Raw genomic sequence first — 22,449 nt, 5'->3', positions numbered from 1 at the left:
ATGCTCCGTAGCAGGGCATTGGAAAAGTGTGACGCCTTAAAGGATAAAGAGGCCACTTAAAGGATGTTTTGGAAGAAGTATTTTGAAAAATCCCAAACGCAGCCATTCTTTGACACTCGGAGTGGCACCGTCAGATTCCTGGGGCAGCCGCGTTTACGGCAGCCGCGTTTACGACACTTAAACGTGACGGTAGAGTTCGTGGTGTGCGCTGCTTTACGGCATCGTGCGCTGCTTTACGGCATCGTGTGCTCACGGCTCACATCAGTGGCGAGTGACACCTGGACAGGTGCGGGCCTCCCCTTGGTCGACTCGAACTGAAATGAGTGCCCGGCGCGGTGGGTAAAACAAACATCAGCAGCGCGCTCTGGGGACACACGAAGTCGCACCGCCCACTCCGCCTGTGTCGGGGCGCCCTTCATAGCAGCAGAGGCAGAGAGAGAGAGGTGTGTGGTGGTGGTGGCGGCACTGGGAGAGATCTAAAGCCAGGGAGGGAGACGGGGAGAGGGGCGATGCTGGAGAACGCGCGGCCCCGCGTGTTCGCGAGGAGCGCGGATCGCGTCCTCACGGAGCGCGACGAAGACGAGACCCTTGCCGACGAGATCGACTCGCGGGAGGTGTTCGATATCCTCTCCTCCAATTCCTCGCCGCCGGCACTTCCTCGCCATCTGCATCTCATCGCCATCTGCATCTCCTCACTTCGCCTCCACGCTATGTGAACCCACGTTTGGCTTCCTCCTCCGAGCCGCCACCCGTTTCCTCCGCGCGAAACCCGCCCGGGTGTGGTGCCCTTCTCCCGGCAGCGGCGCAGGCGAGGCCGAGGCCTCGTCAGGCCGCGCTAGGCCCTCAGAGCAATACACGCTCCGTCTTTAAAGTGGGATTGTTTGTTTTACTTTATAACAAATTAACTACGGCTAAAGCTTATCAAATTATATTTAGGATTTACATAAAACTGTCAAGTTATAATGCATAGTTCAAATTGCTGTATTTTAAACAAGCAGAGAAAGTTAAATCAACTCTAATGTATAATAAACCACAAGTTTAAGTCGTTTAAAATGGAAATACGTTTTAATTTAACAAATCACGAGTGTTGATTTATTCATTAATAATTAATGAACTTATTTACCTCGTGCTATGATTGCAGTGGCCTGAGATGTTTGGTGGTTTAGCATATTATTTTAGAAATCATCTCACAAATATAGTTATCACATGAAAGTGCTTGATTTTGAGTTTGCCTCAGAATTCATCGTAAGACAAACCCCTTAACGACGTTCAATGTTGACTACTTAACTCGCACTTGCCACATCTGATCCGAGGCATCAATGACCCTGAACACCCCCTCACGCTGGAGGAGCTCAAGGTGGTGGAGGAGGCTCATGTCCGTGTAAGTGGCGCTGCTCCGACGCTTCCCACGTGCCCTACAGCCATTCCCACACCAGCACCATTGCTGGGCCCGTCTATTCGTACGCACGCGTTCAGCGGTGTGAAACATGTGGTGGACGTACATGCACCAGTCCTAATGGGGTATTTCCTAAAAAATGTTTGGCTAAAAAATCATAACCTCTAATTCGCAGCACCTACCTTGACGATAAAACAAATGAAAGAGAGCACAGTACATCGAGTGTGTTGCGAGCCCTGAGAGTGAGCCGTGCGGGTCGTGGCGTTGCTCAGGTGATCGATGCGGAGAGCATGGTGGTGGTGGCCTTCACGCCAACCATCCCCCACTGCAGCATGGCGACGCTCATCGGCCTCGCGATCCGCGTCCAGCTGCTGCGCTGCCTGCCCGACCGTTTCAAGGTGGCTGCTGCTGCTGCTTTTTCCTACCTGCCGAGCCTCACCACTCGGGGCGTAGCGATTCGCCCCGTCACGAAACAACACATTGCCATGACTCAGGGTCGAGATTTAATTGAAGAGTTGATTCTTCTTTGAATAATGTGTTGCATTGTAGCAGTATGTACCGGCCGAAGGGTCCACGTAAACCAATTATATACAACGTCTATGAATCGAAAAAAAATGCGCAACTTAATGCATGTATTGAGAACTAGAATAATCAGAATAACGAAATTGATGCATAATTACACCTGGAATAACTTCCTATCCACTGCTTTCGGCTGTTATCACGACATTTTATGTAACGCCGATAGTATTTAGGCATCTGCAGAGGCAGTCCAGTGAACTGATTATGGACGGATACTTTTGGGACATTTGAGTGCTTCCTGTGCATCTGAGCTGACCCTGGCAATCTTGTAGTGTGTAGCCTGTCACCAACAACACTACACCCTCTGAGACACAGAGACTTGGGGAAGCTCCCCTAGGTCCGAATTTAAAAGTGATTTTTTTTTAATTGTCTGTGAAACGAGATTTCTGTTTATATTTGCTTCTGACAGACACTCGTAATGCATCACAGCAACGCGTGAGTTTGCTTAGACTACTGCTCTTTGCTTTGAACGGGGTCCCATATTCCGCGTGGAGTGCCCTTGCCAATAACATGGCAATCAGCTGCATTTGCTTCACAAGCATGAGTCTGCTGACGATGCTTCACAAGCATGAGTCTGCTGACGATACCCAGTAAAAACTGGTATACAATTCGCTTTCCTCAACATGAACCCTATGGCGGGACCCCGGGGTCCCATAAGCCCCTGACTCTGGTATAAACATATTATAGTGTAAACAAAAACTTTGGTCTTTTTCACCAATGGGTTGGAAGGATTGTAGCAAGTGTTGTCTTGTTAAACTATGCCTTTAAACTGAAAACTACTTACCTGCAGTACCTCTATTTAAATACACTATCTAAAAATGTATTTACACCCCCCTATGAATCATTGTGTTTCTCAGTGTGGATTTGTGAACACACTTTGTAAACAGTATATAAAATAGTACGCGTTTTCAATGCGCCATTCATATTGTAACAAGAGTTTATAACAATGTTACTCTACAGAGTAGTGGGTCGCCGCTCCTGTTATCCGCATTGACACGCGCAGTATGTGGGGACTATGGCTTAACCGCAAAAAAAAAACTGCACAGATGCTTATGGGCAAGAGAAGAATTATCAAACAGGAGGAATTAACAGTGCAACGCATCTCATCTGTTAAATATCTGCAGGTAATAGGATTGTCATCGATTGATCCTGACTGCAGACATTGGTAGGTCACAAATTACCGTTGGTACGGCTATTTTTATACACAATAGATAGGAAGGACAAGTTCAAAGGGCTCGCATAATGCATAATCCTGGTAGGAACCTTCTGGTTACACCTGCCCACAGGGGATTATTGTGTCCGTCCGTCGTGCAGGGAGGGGCTGGGTGGGGAGGGAGGTGCTGGGTAGGGAGGGGCTGGGTGGGGAGGGGCTGGGTGGGGAAGGGGCTGGGTGGAGAAGGGGCTGGTCACCCCGTGGTGCCCTTATAAAACTCAACGTTTAACCTACTCACGCCGGCTTGTGTGAAAGCCTACGTGTTAAACAGGTCACAAATAATAATGAAGATAAGAGAGCAATTTCACTGTATTATGCAAACCGTTATGATGAATGAAGGACTTAAGGTCGTGTAGGCAGTTTGAGCAGCTTTGGATAAGACTTATGATCCTGCCCATGCCCGAGCATGGAGTGCATTCGCGTGTTCAGCTCTTCTGCGCATTTGTCCTCTCTGTGCTTGGACGACATAACAACAGAATGATCCGCGCCAGGTGGGTCGCGGCGTTTATGTGCGCCGTGGGACGAGACGCCAACATTTTTTTACGATTTTGACTTCCGTTTATTCGGGACCCCGGGGTCCTGCCATAAGGTTCACATGCTGCTGGAATACTATTGGTCTGGAAAGCCAGTAAGTTAATAGAACAAAAAACATTCTTTGTAATTACAGTCAGAGTCCTATTTGTATTTGTTTACCTGCATGTTTCATGTAAACCAGCATAATTGCAATAATGGCTCAAATGACGCTTAACTGTAGTTATAAAAGGTATGTATTTTTTACATTTTTGACTTGATTCGTTTAGCCAATCTCTGAAAGTTCACGACCGATGTGCAGAAAACCACCCGACATACAGCATGACAGGAGTGCCATCTAGTGTTGTTTAAGGCAGGTTGTTTCATGGTATCCTTGCCCATTAAAACTTACAGAAATGCCTTCTGTGTTGGCTCCACCAGATGTATTGGAATATTTTTGTGTTGTGATAAAATGTAGTCTAACAGTGGAGTTGGGTGTTTTGTTTTGTGTCGCCAGGTGGACGTGCACATTGCTCCAGGCATGCATGCGTCGGAGCACGCAGGTAATGAAGCGCACCACATCACAAGTGTAACAAGGCAGCCGCGTATCATGGGGCACGTCTCCCATTCAATTGGCATGAGTCAGAAGTTGAAAGGGTCACATTAGTTTGGAACGGAGAGTCTCTTTATGTTTGCATTGAAACTACATGATGCAAACATTGCCTTATTTGGGTTCTTTGAGTCTTGGTTTTATCAAATAAATCCTATAAATCCTAAATATGCACGAGTTGGGCTTAGTCTTTGTAATTTTCTCAAAACACGGAGAACCACAAAAATTATTCTGTTTTGTTGTATACACATCCAGAATATTGATAGAATAATGTATTTCACTGTATTGTTGTCTTTGTGGTGCAGTCTAGTTTAAAATTGCGGTGTCAAATGTCAGTTAGATGAATAATGAGACATCCTTACACACCGATCTACCTTCAAGCATGGTACTTGGTCATCAAGTGGGTAAAGCACAGATGTGTGAATTGTGCATCTCTAGTTCTAGCCAGAGCAGTGTTGACGTGTGGGAGATGGCTACAAGTTGGGAAGTCCGGTTGTCTCCAGGTGGTAGTGTAGCTAGCGGCTTTCTGACAGGCGATGTGTGCGTGCGTGTGTGCAGTCGGATTCTCCTTTTGTGTGGCACGTCTCTTGGTTGTCCACTTTTCTTCCACAATTTAATAAAAAACGAAACATCCCAATATTCCTTAATGTAGATCTTAATGACTCAGTAAGCATTTCCTAATTAAACCTTCTGTGTTTGAGGAGAGGCAGTATTCATTGACCCGGTATTTGGTTGAAAAAAGTGAACACCATTATTGTCGTTATCTGATTTATTGGTGCCACAATTTACACCCATTGTGAGCGAACCAATATATTTTGGTGAATCGATGCATCATTACACCCCGAATGATTAATGTTCCTGCAATGCAGATTGGTTTTGTAAAACTGCAATCATGGCACTGCTATACAGAATATAATATGCCTTCAATTGACTACGTATTGAGTGTTTATGCTGAGCACGTGTGTCCACACAGTTAACAAGCAGCTCGCGGACAAGGAGAGGGTGGCAGCCGCGCTGGAGAACTCCCACCTACTCGGCGTTGTCAATCAGTGTCTTGGTGGCCGCAAGCAGCAGTGAGGAGGATGCCACGTGCTAATGCTAGGCCTTGCTGAATATTCACTTCAAACCATTGAAGGGGGAATGGATTTTGTCCCTTTCTAGTCCAGGATCTCAGGAAAAAGATGGCTCTGAATCCTAGTCACTTCCTGTATCTGAGAATAAATTATATGATTTGTAGTTGGGTTTAATTAAAAAGATAAAAATATGCAGGAATGTTTTATTTAAGCTGTCAACCTCTACCGTCAACTCTACCATTTACACTGTGCCTCTCCAAACTATGGTCCTTGTGCCCTCCTCCATGGCCGAGGTTTCTATTTTTAACCAATGATCTTATTTTTCCAGCTTCTAATTACTTAATATGCATATTGACTCGATGGAGAACCATATTGGAGTGTCACACTCAAGCATTACTTCAGCTGACAGGGTTGAGCTGAGCTGCTGTCAGCTTGATTACGCACAATGTTTAAATATATTTGTTGTAAATGCTGGTAATGTAGATCGCTGCATACAGAACATGTTGCACAGGGTTGATGTTTCAATTCACATAGCTACCCAGTATCTATTTGGAAGATGAATATTCAAAGCACAACCATCGGCTCAAATGAAATAGCACTTGAAACTCGGACATGGATGATTGACCCTGTGAATGGAAAAGTCACGGGCTGCTGGTTTTTATGGCTGCTTAATGTTGATGGCATCCTGATGTGGCAGGTATCAGCCACAAAACGAAAAACAATACAAAACAGCGAGTGACCATAGTTCACACAGAATGTAAAGATGTACCTGGCTCACATTCACCTTGTGCATCGTGGACAGAATGTTGTCAATTGTAAAAAAGGTTTTGTATTGATGTGAAAATAAAACTTGTAGAATTTTTAAAAATGTGTCTCGTTACATTTGCAGTTGGTTTAAGAGTTAAGTAATTTTTCTGTGTGTCTATGTTGTGTGTCTCTCTGCTTGTGTGTCTCCGTGTCTGTGTTTTGTCTCTCTCAAATTTAGTTATATCTGATGACGATTGCTTGTGTTGCAATCGAAACGTCGTATTCTATTATTTAATTTATTTTTGTATACGTGACTTTACCGAAAAAAACAGAGTAATTACTGCAGTCACGAAAGCTTCAAATCAAGTTTACATTTTCATTACTCATGGAGCCAATAGTTTTTCCCTATCTGTATCAAATGATCCATAAACAGGTCTAATGTATTACCTACTATTAATTTCAAGTGTGTCAAATTAGTTAAACTTATTCTTGGTTCTTTCGGTAAAGTCACGTAGAAGGGAAATAATAAAATAACACATTTATTACTATATTATTTCCCTTCTACGTGACTACCGAAAGAACCAAGAATATAAATCCATGCAGTCACGAAAGCTTTAAATCGAAACGAGTTAAACTTATTTAAAAAAAAAAGATTCCATACATTTCGTTAATATACAATTGTTTCTGGCTGTAAATGAGTTAAAATGTCAGGGTGATGGATATTGTTTGCAAATAATATTTGTATTCACACTTTACTTCCATCTGCTCTGTGGTCTGCATTGAGAGTTGTTGAAGCCCTCTACAGGATACACACCCCATACAGCACAGTATGTGCCTATCACGCACTTGAACCATCCAGGCACGTCATATCATCCTGGTATGGCTCACTGCAGCTTAATTCCAGTTGGGTATGCCTGCTCAGGGTTATTGTAAATGTAAGTAGACGTGGCTTCTTTAAATGCACATTCATTCCAGCTAGTTCAGAAGCGTAGAATCAACAACAGCACAGATACAATTGGTGTGGAAATCCTCATGCCCCAATCACCCATGGTACAACACACTTGCAGCTCAATCCAGTGCTGAAGGCTTGCACGTCTCGCCAGTCATTGGGGTTGACCATACTTCTTCTAGCTGGTCAGCGCTGGCTGGTGCTGGGGGGGGAGGGGTAACCTGGATATCACTCGCCACTGATGTTCATGGCCAACCATGAAACTCGGGTCGCCAGGTTCATGGTGCAGGGCTTGAACCACCGCTACCGCTCCCAGCCTTTGTAGTCAAGGTGGATGAATACGTTTGCATAATCAACTGTTGGAAATACAAAAATTAAATGCAATGTTTGAGAATTGTTGCTTTAGGAGCTGGTATTTGTATGAGAGGGTTCGAATCCAGGTTTCCCACAGGTCCTTAGGAGTACGTAATAACGAGTTAATAATCATAATCGCCGGCCCTGTGGCAGGGTGGGGGGGCATTGGCCCCGGCGTGCGGCCTCTGTCTGAGGCCGCCTGCTGGCCCTGCAGAGGCGACTCGCTGGGTTAGAAACCCCAGCCTGTGTGCGCAGCGTGGCGCGCCCGCAATGTCCTCTGTCCGCGGGGCCTCACAATACCGGCGGGCGCGAGGAGGAGGCGGCGGCGGCGGCAGCAGCTGAGGGAGGAGCGGTGAGTCGCGGTCGCCTCGCTCGCTCGCTCGCTGCCTCCTTCGTGTCGCTGTCCTTCGTGTCGCTCTAAGTTCGTGTCGCTCTAAGTTCGTGTCGCTCGAGTTCGTGTCGCTCTAGTTCGTGCCGCTGTCTCCCGCCGAGGCTGTATTCGCGCTGCCCGCAGCGCTGTGGCTGTTGTTGGGTTTGACGGCGGCGGGCCGGTCGAGAGCACGGAACCCCCTTGTGGCCCTGATCACCTCATTGATCACCTCACTGATCACTCACTGACCACTCACTGATCACCCTCGCTAATCACATCGCTGATCACCTCACTGATCACCTCATTGATCACCTCACTAATCACCCGCACTGATCACCTCACTGACCACTCACTGATCACTCTCATTGATCACTCTCACTGATCACTCACACTGATCACCTCACTGACCACTCACTGATCACCTCACTGACCACTCACTGATCACCTCACTGACCACTCACTGATCACCTCACTGACCACTCACTGATCACTCACTGATCACTCTCACTGATCACCCTCGCTGATCCACCCGTACTGATCTCTCGCCTTGATCACCCTCACTGACAAGTCACTTATCAATATTACTGATCACCCTCACTGTGGGTTCATATCTGTACATACATTACAATGTACACACTTTATGTATGTTGATTAACTGAATAACCCAACTACTAAGAGGTCTCCGTTGTAATGTATATGCCGACATTGACCCCCCCCCCCTCCTCTGTCTTCGCAGCTGATAGGCTGACGGTGACATCACATTTACCCCCTCTGTTTAAGATTGAAACAGGAGGAAGCTGGGTGGTATTGCCAGCGAAACGTCGAACTAGAATTGTAAATATTGTGGGTTTATTCTCCAACACACCGGTGTGCTGAACTAGTGACGAATTGGCGCGTTCTGTTTACGTGACAACCTTTACTAGTTGGCTGTGTCGGGTGGTGGCGGTTTTAACGACACATTTATATATTTACACAATCTAACCCAAAATCGTCTATTATGGATGATATTGGTCGCGAAAGCCTCCTACGTGTTAAACTGACATTTGTCTATTAACATTATATCGTGATCGCTCTGTGTGCCCAGCTTGAATTTACTGCCCTACATTAACTAACGCTACAATGAGCAGCCGTATATTCTACATATGCATACTATTAATCTAACACTTGTTTTCGTGCGGAATTTAAAATGTACTTAGATCTCAGCGTAGTACAAATATTTGAGGAACCCGACCGAAAATTAAATGTGAAATACACGACTGTAATGCTGAATTTATTATGAGTTGCATACTCTTTAAGTGTTACAATTGGTTTGTAAAATACACCGTGCATTACTGTTTTTGTTGTCTGAAAATTGGATTTTATCGGCGTGAGCCATACCCAACATCTCCATTCTCATCAAACATAATTGCGACTTTCTCATTCCAAATGATCTCAGCTTAGTTGCCTCACCTATGCGTCGTGGCCCATCACGCTTAAACATGCAAAAGCTGCATGCAGCCGGATTTAATTAATTATATTGAAATTTAGAACTTGTATTTAACGTTTTAAATTTATTTTGTTTAACCAGATGATAACTCGAAGAGACCAGGATGAGTCTCATTTGCAAGAGTAACGCTGATCAAAAAAATTACAAAAGATAAAATAAACAAAAGGTCCAGCAGTGACGTAAACCAATCAGAACAAAAACACTGTTTCACGTAATGATCAAAGAGATCGCATGACACTGTTACACAGAGCGGTGCTGAATAACGCTGCCCCTGAAATATTAATTGGTTACCCAGGTAACGATGCACAGGTGTGCTACAGACGACGCGGTGGGGCTCATCTTACCTGGGGGGCTGTCATGGTGACGCACACATGCCACTGGCCGCCCTCGACAACACTCGCCCGCAGCTTCTGCCATGTCCCTTTCGCTCACCGAGCCTTGCGTATTGCCTGAGACTGTTGGTGGTCCGGTGGTTTTCTTAACAAGAACATTTCAATTGTAAATGTATGATCAATATGGGTGCACGTTTAATATCGGTATGGTTGTTTGAGGCAGAGCCTAAAATAATTGAAGGAGTTTATGGAATAAATGATCATATTTACAAACAGGAGCAATTATTTAATATGTTTCTTAATTATCAGTAAAAGTTTTCAAAATTGCCACATTACTACGTGTATGAGGGCTCCCAAAACCGTTGGCATCTCACAATCCTGCGATGGGCATGGCTGATGATGAAAAATTGCTCACAAGATGAAATTGGCTCTTTTCTGAATGCAGATGCAACGATGCAAACAGAAAAGAGAATATAAGAACACAAAATGTACTCAACTTGTGGATGAAAGGCCTTCTGGTCAATACTTTGATATTTCCGAATGGTAAATGCACTACAAAGCAGACTGCTGTCTGCCCGTGGATGATGGGAAAGTGTCTATTACTAATGGGAATCCTTTCTGCCAGTTCTCTGAGCATTAAGCAGGATATACTCTGTTAACTGTGACTTGCTGGTGGTTGTTATGACTGATCAAAGTATTGTAATTTCCCTATAGTAATGTCATTTACATGTACATTGATTTGCACAATTGCTGAGGAACCATAGACGAGCTGAAAATCAGCCAGGCAGTGAGCCGGTACCAAAATCTGCCAAAGCTCTGCAGTTCTTCTTCTTGGTTCTTTCGATAAAGTCACGTAGAAGGGAAGTAATAAAATAATAAAAATAAAACATAATAAAATTATTCTCACTATATATATTTAGATATCAGATCAGCCAATTAATCAGTGTTTATACAAGTGAGAGGAGACTGGAGCACCCGGAGAAACCCCCAACATGCGAAGGGCAACACGCTCCACCATATGGATGAGACAGATGATAATAGTGAGCGCTTTGCTGAACCGCCTTCTGGCGAGCCCTGGTATGGCACCTTGACGCCCACGGTAAGGGGGTTTCACAACATTTGTACGATCCACCAACCCTCATCTCCGCAGAGCCGGATGACTGACGCGCACCACCACCGCTCATTTGCCACATTGTTGGTGATGGAGACATTGACACATTTTCTCCTAAATCTCACGATAGGCGACATTCAAATGAGAACGTGGCCCTTCCGTGCGTCCCCAAGGACACCTAAGCCATTGGGGTGGCCATAGTGAACCCTCACCGTGCTAACGCCGGTCGTTTCACGACCATAAATAGTGGCTTTTCTTCAGGAAAGTATAAAACGTCACTTACACCGTGTTATCTGGGGAGTGCACGCTAGCATTTAAGAAGAAACAAAGCGGCTGTGGTCTGGCTTATCTATGGATGCAGAGAGTGGCTGGAAGACTATTCATAGTCATGACCAAAGGCACTTAGCAGTCTGAGCCACGAGTAGGGGGGGGGGGGCACTGTGAGCAGCTGGCCGCTTGTTCTTGTTCCTTGGCTTCCTTTAACCACACAAGTGCCACATTAAAAGTTTTGAAAAGCTCAATACAATCTAAACATTTTACTTCATTCACCTACAATTTTTCGTTCTACCTCTCTGGCCTCTCTGTGCACGCCTGAACAATAACTCTACCTCCCCACATTTGTCGTGAACACTGCCTCGTAACGAAAACGTAGGCCGTCTGCTGTAAAGAAATAAAACATTCGTCAATAACACTGGGCCCTTAAAAGGAAACACAAATAATAGGTGACGTTTCGAGAAATGGCCTTTCACAGCACACCAAGTAGGGCCATTGCCCAAAACGTCGCCAGGTGACTCAGAGGCTAATACCAAGCCAGAGTCCCATTGCTCAGAGAACTGAGTCAGCACCGATACACGTAAGAACCCAGTTTAATCAAGGGTAGATCAAACCTGGATTCCAACCTAGGTTTCTCAGCGGTGCTGACTCAGTACTCAAGCCCATTTACGAGAAGTTTCGTGAACTTTAACTTAAAAAATCCCGCTGGAAAAAGTATTTATGACCAAAAGCAACAACGAAAACGTGCGTGTAAAAGCACTATATTTGTGCACGTTTCTCAGCGTTGTTTGGAACTCATGGTTTTCTGGCCTGCATTGGTTTTTCCCCTATAATGATGGGTTTATGCAGTTATTGGTGACCGAACTTTATTTAAATACTGTAATATTTAATTCATAATCATTGCGTCTCTAGTTTAGTCTATGAGCTTCTATGTCATTAAGTGTAAAACCAAATTGAATTATGAATTGTCTTTGGTTTTGTACTTAATTGGCTTTATGCATCTCTAAGAATTAAACACATTGGCTTGATTGACAGGTGATGAACGCTCTGTGCAGGGCATTCAATGGCTGTGCCCGAGTGGGGATAACGAGGTCGAATGAGGTGACTTCGGAAGTAGTTGTGACATCATTTCTCGAGGCGTTCCCGCACCTCCCATTAACACGGTTGGCTCCGTATGTTGCGAAATAAGTTGAACGTACATACATATATACATGATGTATGTACTGCAAGCTACAAGATATTCCACGTCGAAATGTCTCAACTCGTGCCATAACGATGATTGCGGCACTCGTGTCGTGTAAGCGGCAAAGAGAAAGCCGAGTTCAGTGAGAAGAATTGCGAATCGGCCGTTGGCGCACAGAGAGCCTCGCGTCCTCGCTCCCAGCCGCGCTGGAGCTCCAGCGGGCAACCTCCTCTATTCGTACGCAAATGAGGCCGGTTGCACGATTCATATTTAAATGCACACGTGTGCCGATGTGTGTCAGCGCTCCTTAATGTGAAAATCAGAGGTTTGAATATTAATTGCGGCAGCCGGCGTTACCTCTGTCCGTTAACAGGCAATTACTGAATGTCGGGTTGTCGGCGAAGCTTGTATTTAAGCGCAAGTGCACAGCGTTCATGCCGAGTGCGTTGGTTGCACGGGAGTGCGAGATCCTCCCGGAAGGGTTCGACTCCCGGCCGGGAGGCTTGCGAGGCTGATACTTGCCGGGCTCGATGCGTCGGCTTTGCTCGATGCTTGTTGGCGCGTGACCGTGTCAGCACTTGCGGTACTATAGTGGGCCGACAATAGGAGTCCTCTTACCTCAGTGGCCTTTAACAAGCACTCAGACCCACTTGAAACCACACGTGGCAACCCAATCGAGCCCGACGACGCACCCCGCAACAAACACCAGCGCCTCTCTCACGGTCACGCTGTCAGAGATGCACGCCATCGCCCCGCAGAGGTAAGGCGGGCGGGAGGGTTCAGGTCGCGTTTCTACTCAAGTGGGATGTGCGGACATTGTATGAAACATAATCAAATATAATTTATTACAGGAACTTTTAGGATTTGAATAATTTTTTACTTAAATTATTTCATTGCAATTATAATTGATTGTACTTTAATATTGTATAATGTACGAGTGCTGCCCACGCGTTTGTGTGGAATCCACGGCCGTGGTGGAGGGTGGGTGAGGTGGGGCTGACATCAGAACCCTGCAGGAACCCGGCTCAATGATGTGGGTGGCGTCATGACTACGTGCCTGTCTGCCTGCTTGCCAGCCAGCCAACCTTTTTTTCTGATGATTAAAGGTAACATCTGACTGTAACAAAATATGTAAGCAGATACTAGTTCTCTTTCATAGAGCTGTCTCTACTGTGTAAAAAATAAGTATTTTTTTTATTAATTGAAAATAATGTCAACTTGAAATGCGCTGTTACCACAGGATTATCTCGCTGTCGTAGGGAGAGGGGACGACTCGGAGGCACGAAGAGGAGGAACCACAGACGAGCGAGCAGCAGCCACGCGGCGGTGAGGTGGAGCCAGCATCTAACTCCCCCTCCCCAAGCTCTGCGGGTCTCTACATGTCATAATTTCAGCAACATTTTTTCAGTACGCTCACAGAAGGCCACGTGGCTGATAGGATGGGCAAAATAGTTTTACAGTAAAACCTTGGATTGCAAGTAACTTGGTCTGCGAGTGTTTTACAAGACGAGCACATTTTTTGTAAAATAAATATTAATTTGATAAACAAGCGAGGTCTTGCAATACGAGTAGTATAGTATACGCTTTGTCTGCCGAGCATCACGTGATATACGAGTGCTTTGGATTTACAAACACGTTTCCGGAACGAATTATGCTCGCAATCCAAGGTCCGGAACGAATTATGCTCGCTTGTTTTACTGTATTTATAAAAAAAAATCGTGGAGGGATACATATATTAAAGAGACGGATTGCTTGCCTATTGAGTTTGTTCCTTGTATTTTATAGAATGACGCTCGTGATCACTTTGCACAAGGCTGTAGATTAATGTCGCTCTGCCTTGGCTGATGCAACTGGCGCCGTATCTTTATGCCGCCCAACGCTGATGGAGGAACCCTTTCTCGTGCTGTGCCAACACTTCGGAGGTCCTCTCTGCAAACATGTTTGTTTGAGAAGCCTTTTTAATCACCGATCACTTCTAATTTGACAGAAATTAGTATTATTGAGCTGATTGTAATCGCTTGATCTTTCTGTTTTATATTAACCATACATCACATCTGGATTATTGATATCTTTGTGAGGTCGTGATTTGTGAATGGGGGGTTTTATATATGTGAAATTGTTCTCATCTTTGGGAAAACACTCTTCCAGATAGAGGAAAGTATAGCTTAGAGTTCTAAAGCCTCCACATTGTGGGCCGAAATGTGGGTCGCTGGCCACACCACCCCCTCGTGCGTCGTCCCGGCCTGCACAGGTGCTCGCGAACAGCACTTGGCTACACGGGCGTGTGGGGGCATCTTTGTGTTTGCGTGCGTGCGAGCCAGGCGTCGGTGCGTGTGCCGCCATGGGCTACGACGCCGAGCGCTTTGTGGGGCGCGTCAAGGACGGGCTGCTGTGCTGCGTGTGCCGCGACGTGCTGGAGGAGCCGCTGCAGGCGCCCTGCGAGCACGCCTTCTGCAGCGCCTGCATCCACGGCTGGCTCGTGCACAACCACACGTGCCCCGAGGACAGGCGGCCGCTGGACGCCTCGGAGCTGCGGCCCCTGTTCAGGTCGGACCCCCGTCCTTGCCGGCGCTTGCGCGCACGCTCCCCGTCGTCGCCGCCGTCCACACCTCCTTCGTTTTCGCAGTTAAGCCACCACTTGCCCACGTCTAGACGTTGGGGCGGTGGTGGCTGTGCACGCTTGTACTCCAGCACCGATGACAAATGTTGCAAAATTCCCTTCCCGTGGACATCGGGGAGGTGCCATACCATGGCTTGCCAGCAGAAGGCAGGACAGCAAAGTGAGGACTAATATCAGAGTTTTGCCCCCTCACATATGTGGGTTTTCTACGGGTGTTCCGATTTATTTCCAGCTGCATAAAGCTCACTATTTGGCTGAAAATGTCTCAATATACAGAGAACTGCAGAGCAGTTGTTGCGACCGGCTCACCGCCTGGTAGCCTTCCAGCTTGTGTCTGTGGTTCCTAGGCGATTGTGAAATGCAATCTGCACGAACGACGCTGTATAAAACTAACCAATAGATGTATTGATTTGTGTGAGGTTTTAACGGAGACACCCTGGCACACAGGTACATGCGGAACGACCTCAACGCACTGCATCTGCACTGCACTCACCGTGCGCGGGGGTGCGAGGGGGTGTGCGCACTGGAGACGATCGCTATCCACGAGCAGCAGTGTCCCTACACCCCAACACCTTGCCCACACACCGGTGAGCGCTGACAGAGTGCTGTTGTGATGGTGCCGTGCTAGCTGGCATGTGTGACTGGCAGGCTGTGGTGTTGTCGTGATAGTGTAGCGCTGGCTGGCGCGTGTGTGACTGGCAGGATGTGGTGTTGTCGTGATGGTGTTGCGCTGGCTGGTGTGTGTGACTGGTAGGATGTGGTGCTGTTGTGATAGTGTAGTGCTGGCTGGCGCGTGTGTCTCTGGCAGGCTGCGGCGCAGTCCTGGACAGACAGAACGTGGTGGCTCACGCAATGTCGTGCCAGCTCGGAGAGTTGAGCCCAGATCTCAGTGACTACGTGGGCCTGGAGGCCGGGTCTCCGGTCACCAATCCCCACCAGACGCTCTCCACCCTGCACCTTGTTCCCGAGCTCCGCGCTGAGCTGCACCTGTTGCGGTACGTTCAGCTGCACCCCAACAAGACAGCTAAGCAGCCTGGCTTGAGACTTTTCTTCAGTATATCTACACAGATACCCATTGTATACCTGCATGCACCTACCGGTCTGTAAGTGCTCCGAAGCACTTGGTTCTTCAGATGCCAATGACACAGCATTGTCATCTGTAACAGCACAAGGTGTTGGAACCCAGATGTGTGGGGTAAAGATCCACAGCGAGCAGCATGGACTCGCGCTGATTATTGACAGAACAGAGATGGTGGAGCTGCATTTAGTGAAGAAATTACAAGGTGACTTTGAGTATCGATGGAGAGAACGTGGATTGTGCTGAGAATTCTGCCAAAGGCCCCGAATCTCTGACTGAATCGAACAGAGGTTGATCCCTGGAAACGGAGTGGCATCTGACAACCTGCCAAACTAATATTGTTTTTTTGGAAGGAATTTGGAACCGGAATAAATAATTAATCATTGTTCGATTCACAGGCATGGGATTTTCATTAAATGGGGCATGGCTGCCTTGTAATTAAAACTGAATAAATGCATCAAATTTGAAATGTGTCATCGATTGTAATGGAGATATCAGCACAATTCTGCCAAAAAAACTAGACAAAACTAAAATTTGGACAAAACATAAAATATGGCAGCACATGATTCAGAGCGAGAATCTCTGGTGTGCTAAATCTCTGACACCGGCTCAGATTTTCAAGGCATCAGGACACGTGAGTTGAAAAGCTTATGTAAAACAACACATGAAGACTAATATGCATCGATCTCTAGGGGAACACAAGTGAAGGAAGTGCTCTAAACAAGCACCAGTATGTAGAATAGACAGCCAACGTGGGGGTGTTGTCCCTGCACTGTGCAGATCGGAGATGGAGTGCTGGGTGGGGGAACTGCGCCATGAAATGGAAGCACGCCTCGACTCCCAGCGCAGGCACATGGTGCAAAAGGAGGGTCTCCTCATGGGCCACATCACCGAGCTCAAGGTGCCTACACGTCGTGCGCCACTCTCGTCACCCGCTCTCCTTTCTCTCTCTAGTGGAGAAGGCCTGCACGGATGGCATTGTGGGTGATACCCACCTTGCCACGTGGGCTGCCACCAGAGTGCAGCCCATTTCACCTCCAGCACGAATTTGACGCATTGTCTATTGAGATGCATCTCTCTGTATACGGAGTCTGCATGTTTGCATGCAGGGTGAGCTGTGCCGCGCCTCGCAGGAGGTGGCATCGCTGCGTCGTGACCTGGAGCGCCGCGACCGCCAGGAGAGCCGTGAGCCACTCGCCATGCGTGCCACCCTCCCCCCGGCTCCCCTGTCGGCCGCCTTGACCGTCTCGACGGGCGCGTCCCCGGCCTCCGCTGCGCTCGCCGCGCCGGCTCCGTCGTCTTCATCATCATCGCCGGTGGTAGCGATGTCGCCGTTGTCATCGTCTTCATCCTCATCGGCCCCATCGCTCGCGGGCAGGATGGCTGCCTTGAGCCGCTCAGCCCCCGTTCACGGTGGGAACGTTAAGCGACGTCAGCAGGATATCGCGGTGGTCTAGGGTGACCTCGTGCCACGAGGTCACCTACATGCACATGTGAGTTCGCCGGAGGTAGTGGGGGGCAGCTCTCGGGGGTTTCTGTGTCCAAGCAATGAAACAAATTCCAGATTCTCAGAAAATTTTACTGGGTTTACAGTTTTACAGAGAGTAATCAAGGAAGACTCAACCCAAAAGACAAGTGATGTTAGTTACTTACATTATACAAACAATATCAATCTAGAATCATGGGGGCAGTGAACGTCCTCGTGTACATTACCCTTCATGCACTGGGCTCCGCCGATCAACGTCGCATGACGTCCTCCACACGGCACGACGTGGCTGGGACCATGAGGCAGGCGATGTGTGAGATAGCTGGAATTGGGGCGATACCCAGGATACCCAAAGTTATCGCATTGCTAAGTTGCTGACATCGCGATCTGTTTTTGGGGTCCCCGCTGTTACCCAGGACTAGTAGGCACGCATAGCCTGTTATGGACTGCCAACAGTACATATGCAAAAAATATAAAACTGTGCATTCTTTACTCGTATACCTAATTACTAATACCAAAGTGTAATGTATTCTATTAACTAACAAGTAGGCTCTTTTATATAAGGTGTGAAACATTGTAAATGGGATATGCATGTAGCATTGAATAAGAATGAATCTTTCCCATTAGTCTGCACTATTTTTGGTCACGCCTCCTTTTATTTGTAAATCATCCGCGCGTTAATAGCCAGGAAAGCCTCACCGAGGATGGTCCTGCCTCGGGATGTTTGGTCAATTTCAGGAACGAGTGTTTGACACGTGGAACACTCAAGAAAACCCACTACTCAGGTTACGGGAAAATACTCCAAAGATTCACAGAGATTGATTCAATTCACCAATTTAATTAATGTAATTACCTGTGGACCGTAACCATTTGTGTCTTGTTACTCCTGCTCACCTCACAGCCCCACACCTGTAACACCTGGTATGCACTGATAGTCACTCATCCCAGCCCAGCACTAACCAGGCACAACCCTGCTCAACTACGCGTACCGAGACCTGTCCGGATCTAAGTGCTTTCAGGGTGACTAAGCCCGTAGCCATTTGTCTTCCTCTGGAGGGGACCGAGATAATCCTCCAGCCTAACTGAAAGGGCTTCTTAGTTGTGTGCGTGTTTTCAAGTCACGTTTGCAATTTAATCATCTGCTCTCGTCAAAAACTATCCTTGGGCCTTTGAACATCCACTGCATAGCAGCTGGCGCACTCCCATGGTTTCACACAGAATCACCTGGGTACTGGCGTGAGCAATGGGATGATTTAACTGCATGCCGACCAGGGACTAATGTGGGGCTCCTTTCTCATTACAGGTAAAGCCATGGGCCACATTCACATCGTGGTAAAACGGCAAACACAAACACATTCCTGCGGAGGGAGCTGGTAGGAACGTTGGGTTGCTCGGTCAATGGCCAGGGTCACCGGCGGCGTGGTGTATTCCGCAAATATGCCCACTGTGAGTCGGTTAAACGTTGAGTTTTATAAGGGCACCACGGGGTGACCAGCCCCTCCCCTCCCACCCCCACCCAGCCCCACCCTCCCCACCCAGCCCCTCCCCACCCAGCCTCTCCCCACCCAGCCCCACCCTCCCCACCCAGCCCCTCCCCACCCTCCCCTCCCCACCCAGCCCCTCCCTGCACGACGGATGGACGGACACAATAATCCCCTGTGGGCTGGTGTAACCAGGAGGTTCCTACCAGTACTAACACCTGGACCTGCCCTGTGTTTTTGTTAATGGGAGACACTGGTGGATTGTTTTTTTATTCTTACACAAATTAATAACTGCTGATCAGTGAATCTAGTCCATCAACTGCTGGAACTTGTCTGCAGTGCCTCTAATTGCTGACTGTCGTATTTTGCAATAGTTTATCCAAGGCTGAATCAAGCAAATGCTACACGAGTCGTGAGCACATCACCATAGTTGACTGTACATATTTTCCATGAATATTTTTAATCGGTGCTTATTAACATATTGTCAGGTAGTGCCAGCAGTGACACTTTGGGTTTATAAGATATTTTCTCGTGTTCACCTTTGTTTATATGTTTGCATAGGATTACATCGTGAGCACGCTTAAAGAGCCTCACTTCATGTAAAAGCAATAATTGTGTGTATGCGTGTTTATGTTATCATAGTCGAGGTGGAGCAAGTTGTTGTTCTGTGCGGCAATAACTTATTTCATTCTTCGTGTTCAATTCAAGAAGACCCTTTGAGAAGGGACGAGGGATCAAAGGGTGCAGGGGTTTGTGGCGAAACGTGGCGATTGGAATTTAGGGGATGAGCGGTGTTACCAACGGACCCCTCTCACCTTCCCACCCCGTGCCTCCACTCCAGTAGTAGTTAGAATTAGCTCTGCAGGTTTTTAGTAAAATGTTAAATTATTCTTGAGTGGTGACGCGGCCCAGAGGTAGCGCCTTCACCGCCGGTTGCAGAGGGTCACGATTTGAATCCAGTGTCCGCCCTCGTTATTCTGCGTAGTGTATTCACCATGACACTCCTGCGTAGTGTATTAACCATGACACTCCTGCGCACCGTCTGCTTCACAGTGAACGTTCGAGATCCTGTGACGTTAGTCCAAGAGTAGGCCATTGAGTGCCGGCGTGAAGGTCCAAGTTTACTAAAAACACATTTACTTGCAAATCTACTAAGTTGGAATATACATCGTAATCATTTCCCGCTACTATGAATACTTGGCGGGACCCTCCTATCCTCAGTCATGAGACTCAAGATTTCTTGTGTAAACAAGCATAGTAATAATAATAAACTAAAATGTATATGTTGTACTGTTGTGTGTACGTGCTGTGCTGTGTGCTGTACCGTATGTTTTTTATGTTTAGGATTCGGAGATCACTCCCAGTCTTGTGTCACGGGGCAACTCAGTCACCCATGTGCACAGCTGAATTCATCGCAATCTGCATGTGTGACGGGCCCTTTGAAGAAAGCTGCAAGTTGGCAGTGGTACATTTTTGGTCATTTAACGGTGCGGTTGTGGGCCTGCTGTCTGTAAGATCCAACTGATAGTGCCATTATTATAGAGATTTAATCGGTGAACTTGCAAAAATACAAGTTATAAAACTAGAGAGCAAAATTTAACTTCTGTCATGGATATGTAACGACAGCTGCCATTCACCACTAAATGGCAGGGATGTCACCATGGTGCTTGTGCCAGACTTGGTGCACCGTGAGGCCATGTGAAGTGTTGAAGGTTTGCTGGCAGGTCACGGGGAGACCCAGGTGCAGTTCCGCCTCGCTCACTCTGCTTGTTCTGAAGCGACTTTAGCATCAACTTGTGAGTCACAGGAGTCAAAGGAAAGAGAGGTAGTCCGGTTCATGATCTGTGTGTGATTTGAAAATGACCCTTGGTTACGTTTGCTACGGCTGCCTTAAGTGAGCCGCACGGAGGATTTGCTGTGTCGGCCCGTTGTGTGTGAGACTTAGCGAGCGCCGTGACACGTCGTTTGAAGCCTCAATTACATCATATGTCCGCTCTGCTCAGGCTCCTCCACTGTTGTGTAGATTGTGTTCAGACTGTGGGATCGACAAATCCACAAGGCTGCTGGAGATTCTCTACTCCGGACTTTGGGAACCAGAGTGGGGAATACCAATATTTAAAACACTTTAAAACATATCTTATACGGACATAATATGTTTAAGATAACGTATTAGTTGCAAACTATAGTGTACTTATAGTTATAACTTTATTTTATATAATTTGGGTGTTACATGTCACTTGTCAAGCAATTTTTTACTTAACCAAGTTTGCCAGCTTTACGGTCAGGATGCAACAAGGCTCCCATTAGCAAGACCATAAGTTCTCCTCCCAGTCATCATCAACTTAATCCTCCCTCGGGGATGGGTACGAGCCCGTTATTTTAGGGCAGTTGTCCTATGGATAAACTGGGCTCAGGCACGTGATTGTGGAGTTTCCTCTACTGGCTCAGGACCACAAGTGAAATTGAGAACTGGTCATTTAAAATAATGCTCTTGAGTTTTTTTAACCATGTGTTTAGAATTATATACTTTAGAGTGGTTAGATGGTCAGGACAATATTATAAAAATCCAATCCAATTTATGAAGACGATGGGATTGATGCTTTGCTTTGACAGAACCGCATTTCCACAGATTGCCACGAACAAAGTGGCCAAATTAGATGGCAGGCAACTGCTGCTGCTGACTGGTTAACACAGTAGGCGGGGATTAGTCGGAACTGGGGTCCGCACGAGCTGTTTTAACAAATAACATCTTGCAGGTGGTGAAACATAGAGCAATAACATAAAACATCCCCATGCTCCAGTTACATTTTGGATGTTTCGTCAGACTGCTCAGCCAATGAGGCAGATTTTTGGAATGTTCCAGTTGCTATGGTGCTCTTTTAAAATATTTGAATTGTTATATGCATTGTTGAGTGGAATTAAAATGCATCTTCTTGATGAGAACGTTCTCTGAAATTATTTCCATTGTTTCCATTTTTGTTTCTGCCAGTGTTGTTTTAAGCCACGCTTATCTCAAGGTCACACCGAGGCGAACGGTTAATTTGAATTCTCTCGCTTAGTGAATAAAAAAAAGAGGGCCCCGTCTTTGTTTCGCTAAGAGCCCCCGCTGTGAGCCCCCGCTGGGAGCCACCACTGGGAGCCCCCCGCTGAGAGTCGCCGCGATGCCACGGAGGACCGGCAGGGGGCAGCCACCGCGCGAGCCGGCGGCCTCGAGCCCGGCGGCCTCGACAGAAGCGCTGCCGCCCTCTGACGATGTGCGACCGCGCGCTGCTTTCACAACGTTTAGAGATCATCAGCGGGGGAAGATATCTCCGATTCCCTGAAAACCGAAGCAATGTCGGTTCAATGCCCATTCACGATCATGGGCCCGCTATTACTCGTGTGGCGATGCATCCAATATATAGATAAGAATTGTTTTATATATACTGGATATACATTATAGCAATAATCGAATTTGTATAAATTACCAATTATCTCAACAATAGTGCACGATCTTGATTTGAAACTTCCGTGACTGCAGAAATCCATACTCTTTGGTTCTTCGGTAAAGTCACGTGGGTAGAAAAATAAAACAAAACTATATCACGACGTTTCGACC

At 46.9% G+C, this 22,449-nt stretch overlaps 2 protein-coding genes across 3 annotated transcripts; both read left to right on the top strand.

The window, feature by feature from the left end:
• Positions 1-217: 217 nt before the first annotated feature.
• CIAO2B (cytosolic iron-sulfur assembly component 2B) lies at positions 218-6,249 on the top strand. The gene is made up of 5 exons (XM_061573346.1): positions 218-623; positions 1,304-1,381; positions 1,669-1,794; positions 4,216-4,261; positions 5,282-6,249. The coding sequence occupies exons 1-5, from the start codon at positions 510-512 to the stop codon at positions 5,383-5,385; spliced, it is 468 nt and encodes a 155-aa protein (XP_061429330.1). The 5' UTR covers positions 218-509; the 3' UTR covers positions 5,386-6,249.
• Positions 6,250-7,736: 1,487 nt separating this feature from the next.
• On the top strand, positions 7,737-21,794 carry LOC133355757 (E3 ubiquitin-protein ligase NRDP1-like). Of its 2 annotated transcripts, none has more exons than XM_061573084.1 (8): positions 7,737-7,783; positions 13,427-13,512; positions 14,508-14,733; positions 15,254-15,393; positions 15,615-15,801; positions 16,665-16,785; positions 16,994-18,816; positions 20,196-21,794. In XM_061573084.1, exons 3-7 carry the CDS (start codon positions 14,528-14,530, stop codon positions 17,339-17,341), a joined length of 1,002 nt encoding a protein of 333 aa, XP_061429068.1. In that variant the 5' UTR covers positions 7,737-7,783; positions 13,427-13,512; positions 14,508-14,527; the 3' UTR covers positions 17,342-18,816; positions 20,196-21,794. The 2 variants fall into 2 exon arrangements, with proteins under 2 accessions (XP_061429068.1, XP_061429069.1); XM_061573085.1 differs by having other exon boundaries at positions 7,744-7,783; positions 13,427-13,517.
• The last annotated feature ends 655 nt before the right edge of the window (positions 21,795-22,449 follow it).

This window comes from Lethenteron reissneri, chromosome 52, assembly GCF_015708825.2.
Source record: "Lethenteron reissneri isolate LAM-NWPU_2019-01 chromosome 52, ASM1570882v1, whole genome shotgun sequence".
Classification (NCBI taxonomy): domain Eukaryota; kingdom Metazoa; phylum Chordata; class Hyperoartia; order Petromyzontiformes; family Petromyzontidae; genus Lethenteron; species Lethenteron reissneri.
Note: the sequence above shows the minus strand (reverse complement) of the source record. Positions and strands in the feature narration are given on the sequence as shown.

What these genes read in the sequence shown, in the direction of transcription:
- LOC133355757 (XM_061573084.1), top strand. Translation starts at nt 14,528, where the DNA reads ATGGGCTACGACGCCGAGCGCTTTGTGGGGCGCGTCAAGGACGGGCTG. An exon ending in AACACCTTGCCCACACACCG is followed by an intron (nt 15,394 to 15,614) that starts GTGAGCGCTGAC and finishes TGTCTCTGGCAG; the next exon opens with GCTGCGGCGCAGTCCTGGAC. An exon ending in GCCACATCACCGAGCTCAAG is followed by an intron (nt 16,786 to 16,993) that starts GTGCCTACACGT and finishes GTTTGCATGCAG; the next exon opens with GGTGAGCTGTGCCGCGCCTC.
- CIAO2B (XM_061573346.1), top strand. Translation starts at nt 510, where the DNA reads ATGCTGGAGAACGCGCGGCCCCGCGTGTTCGCGAGGAGCGCGGATCGC. An exon ending in GCCTGCCCGACCGTTTCAAG is followed by an intron (nt 1,795 to 4,215) that starts GTGGCTGCTGCT and finishes TTGTGTCGCCAG; the next exon opens with GTGGACGTGCACATTGCTCC. An exon ending in GCATGCGTCGGAGCACGCAG is followed by an intron (nt 4,262 to 5,281) that starts GTAATGAAGCGC and finishes GTGTCCACACAG; the next exon opens with TTAACAAGCAGCTCGCGGAC.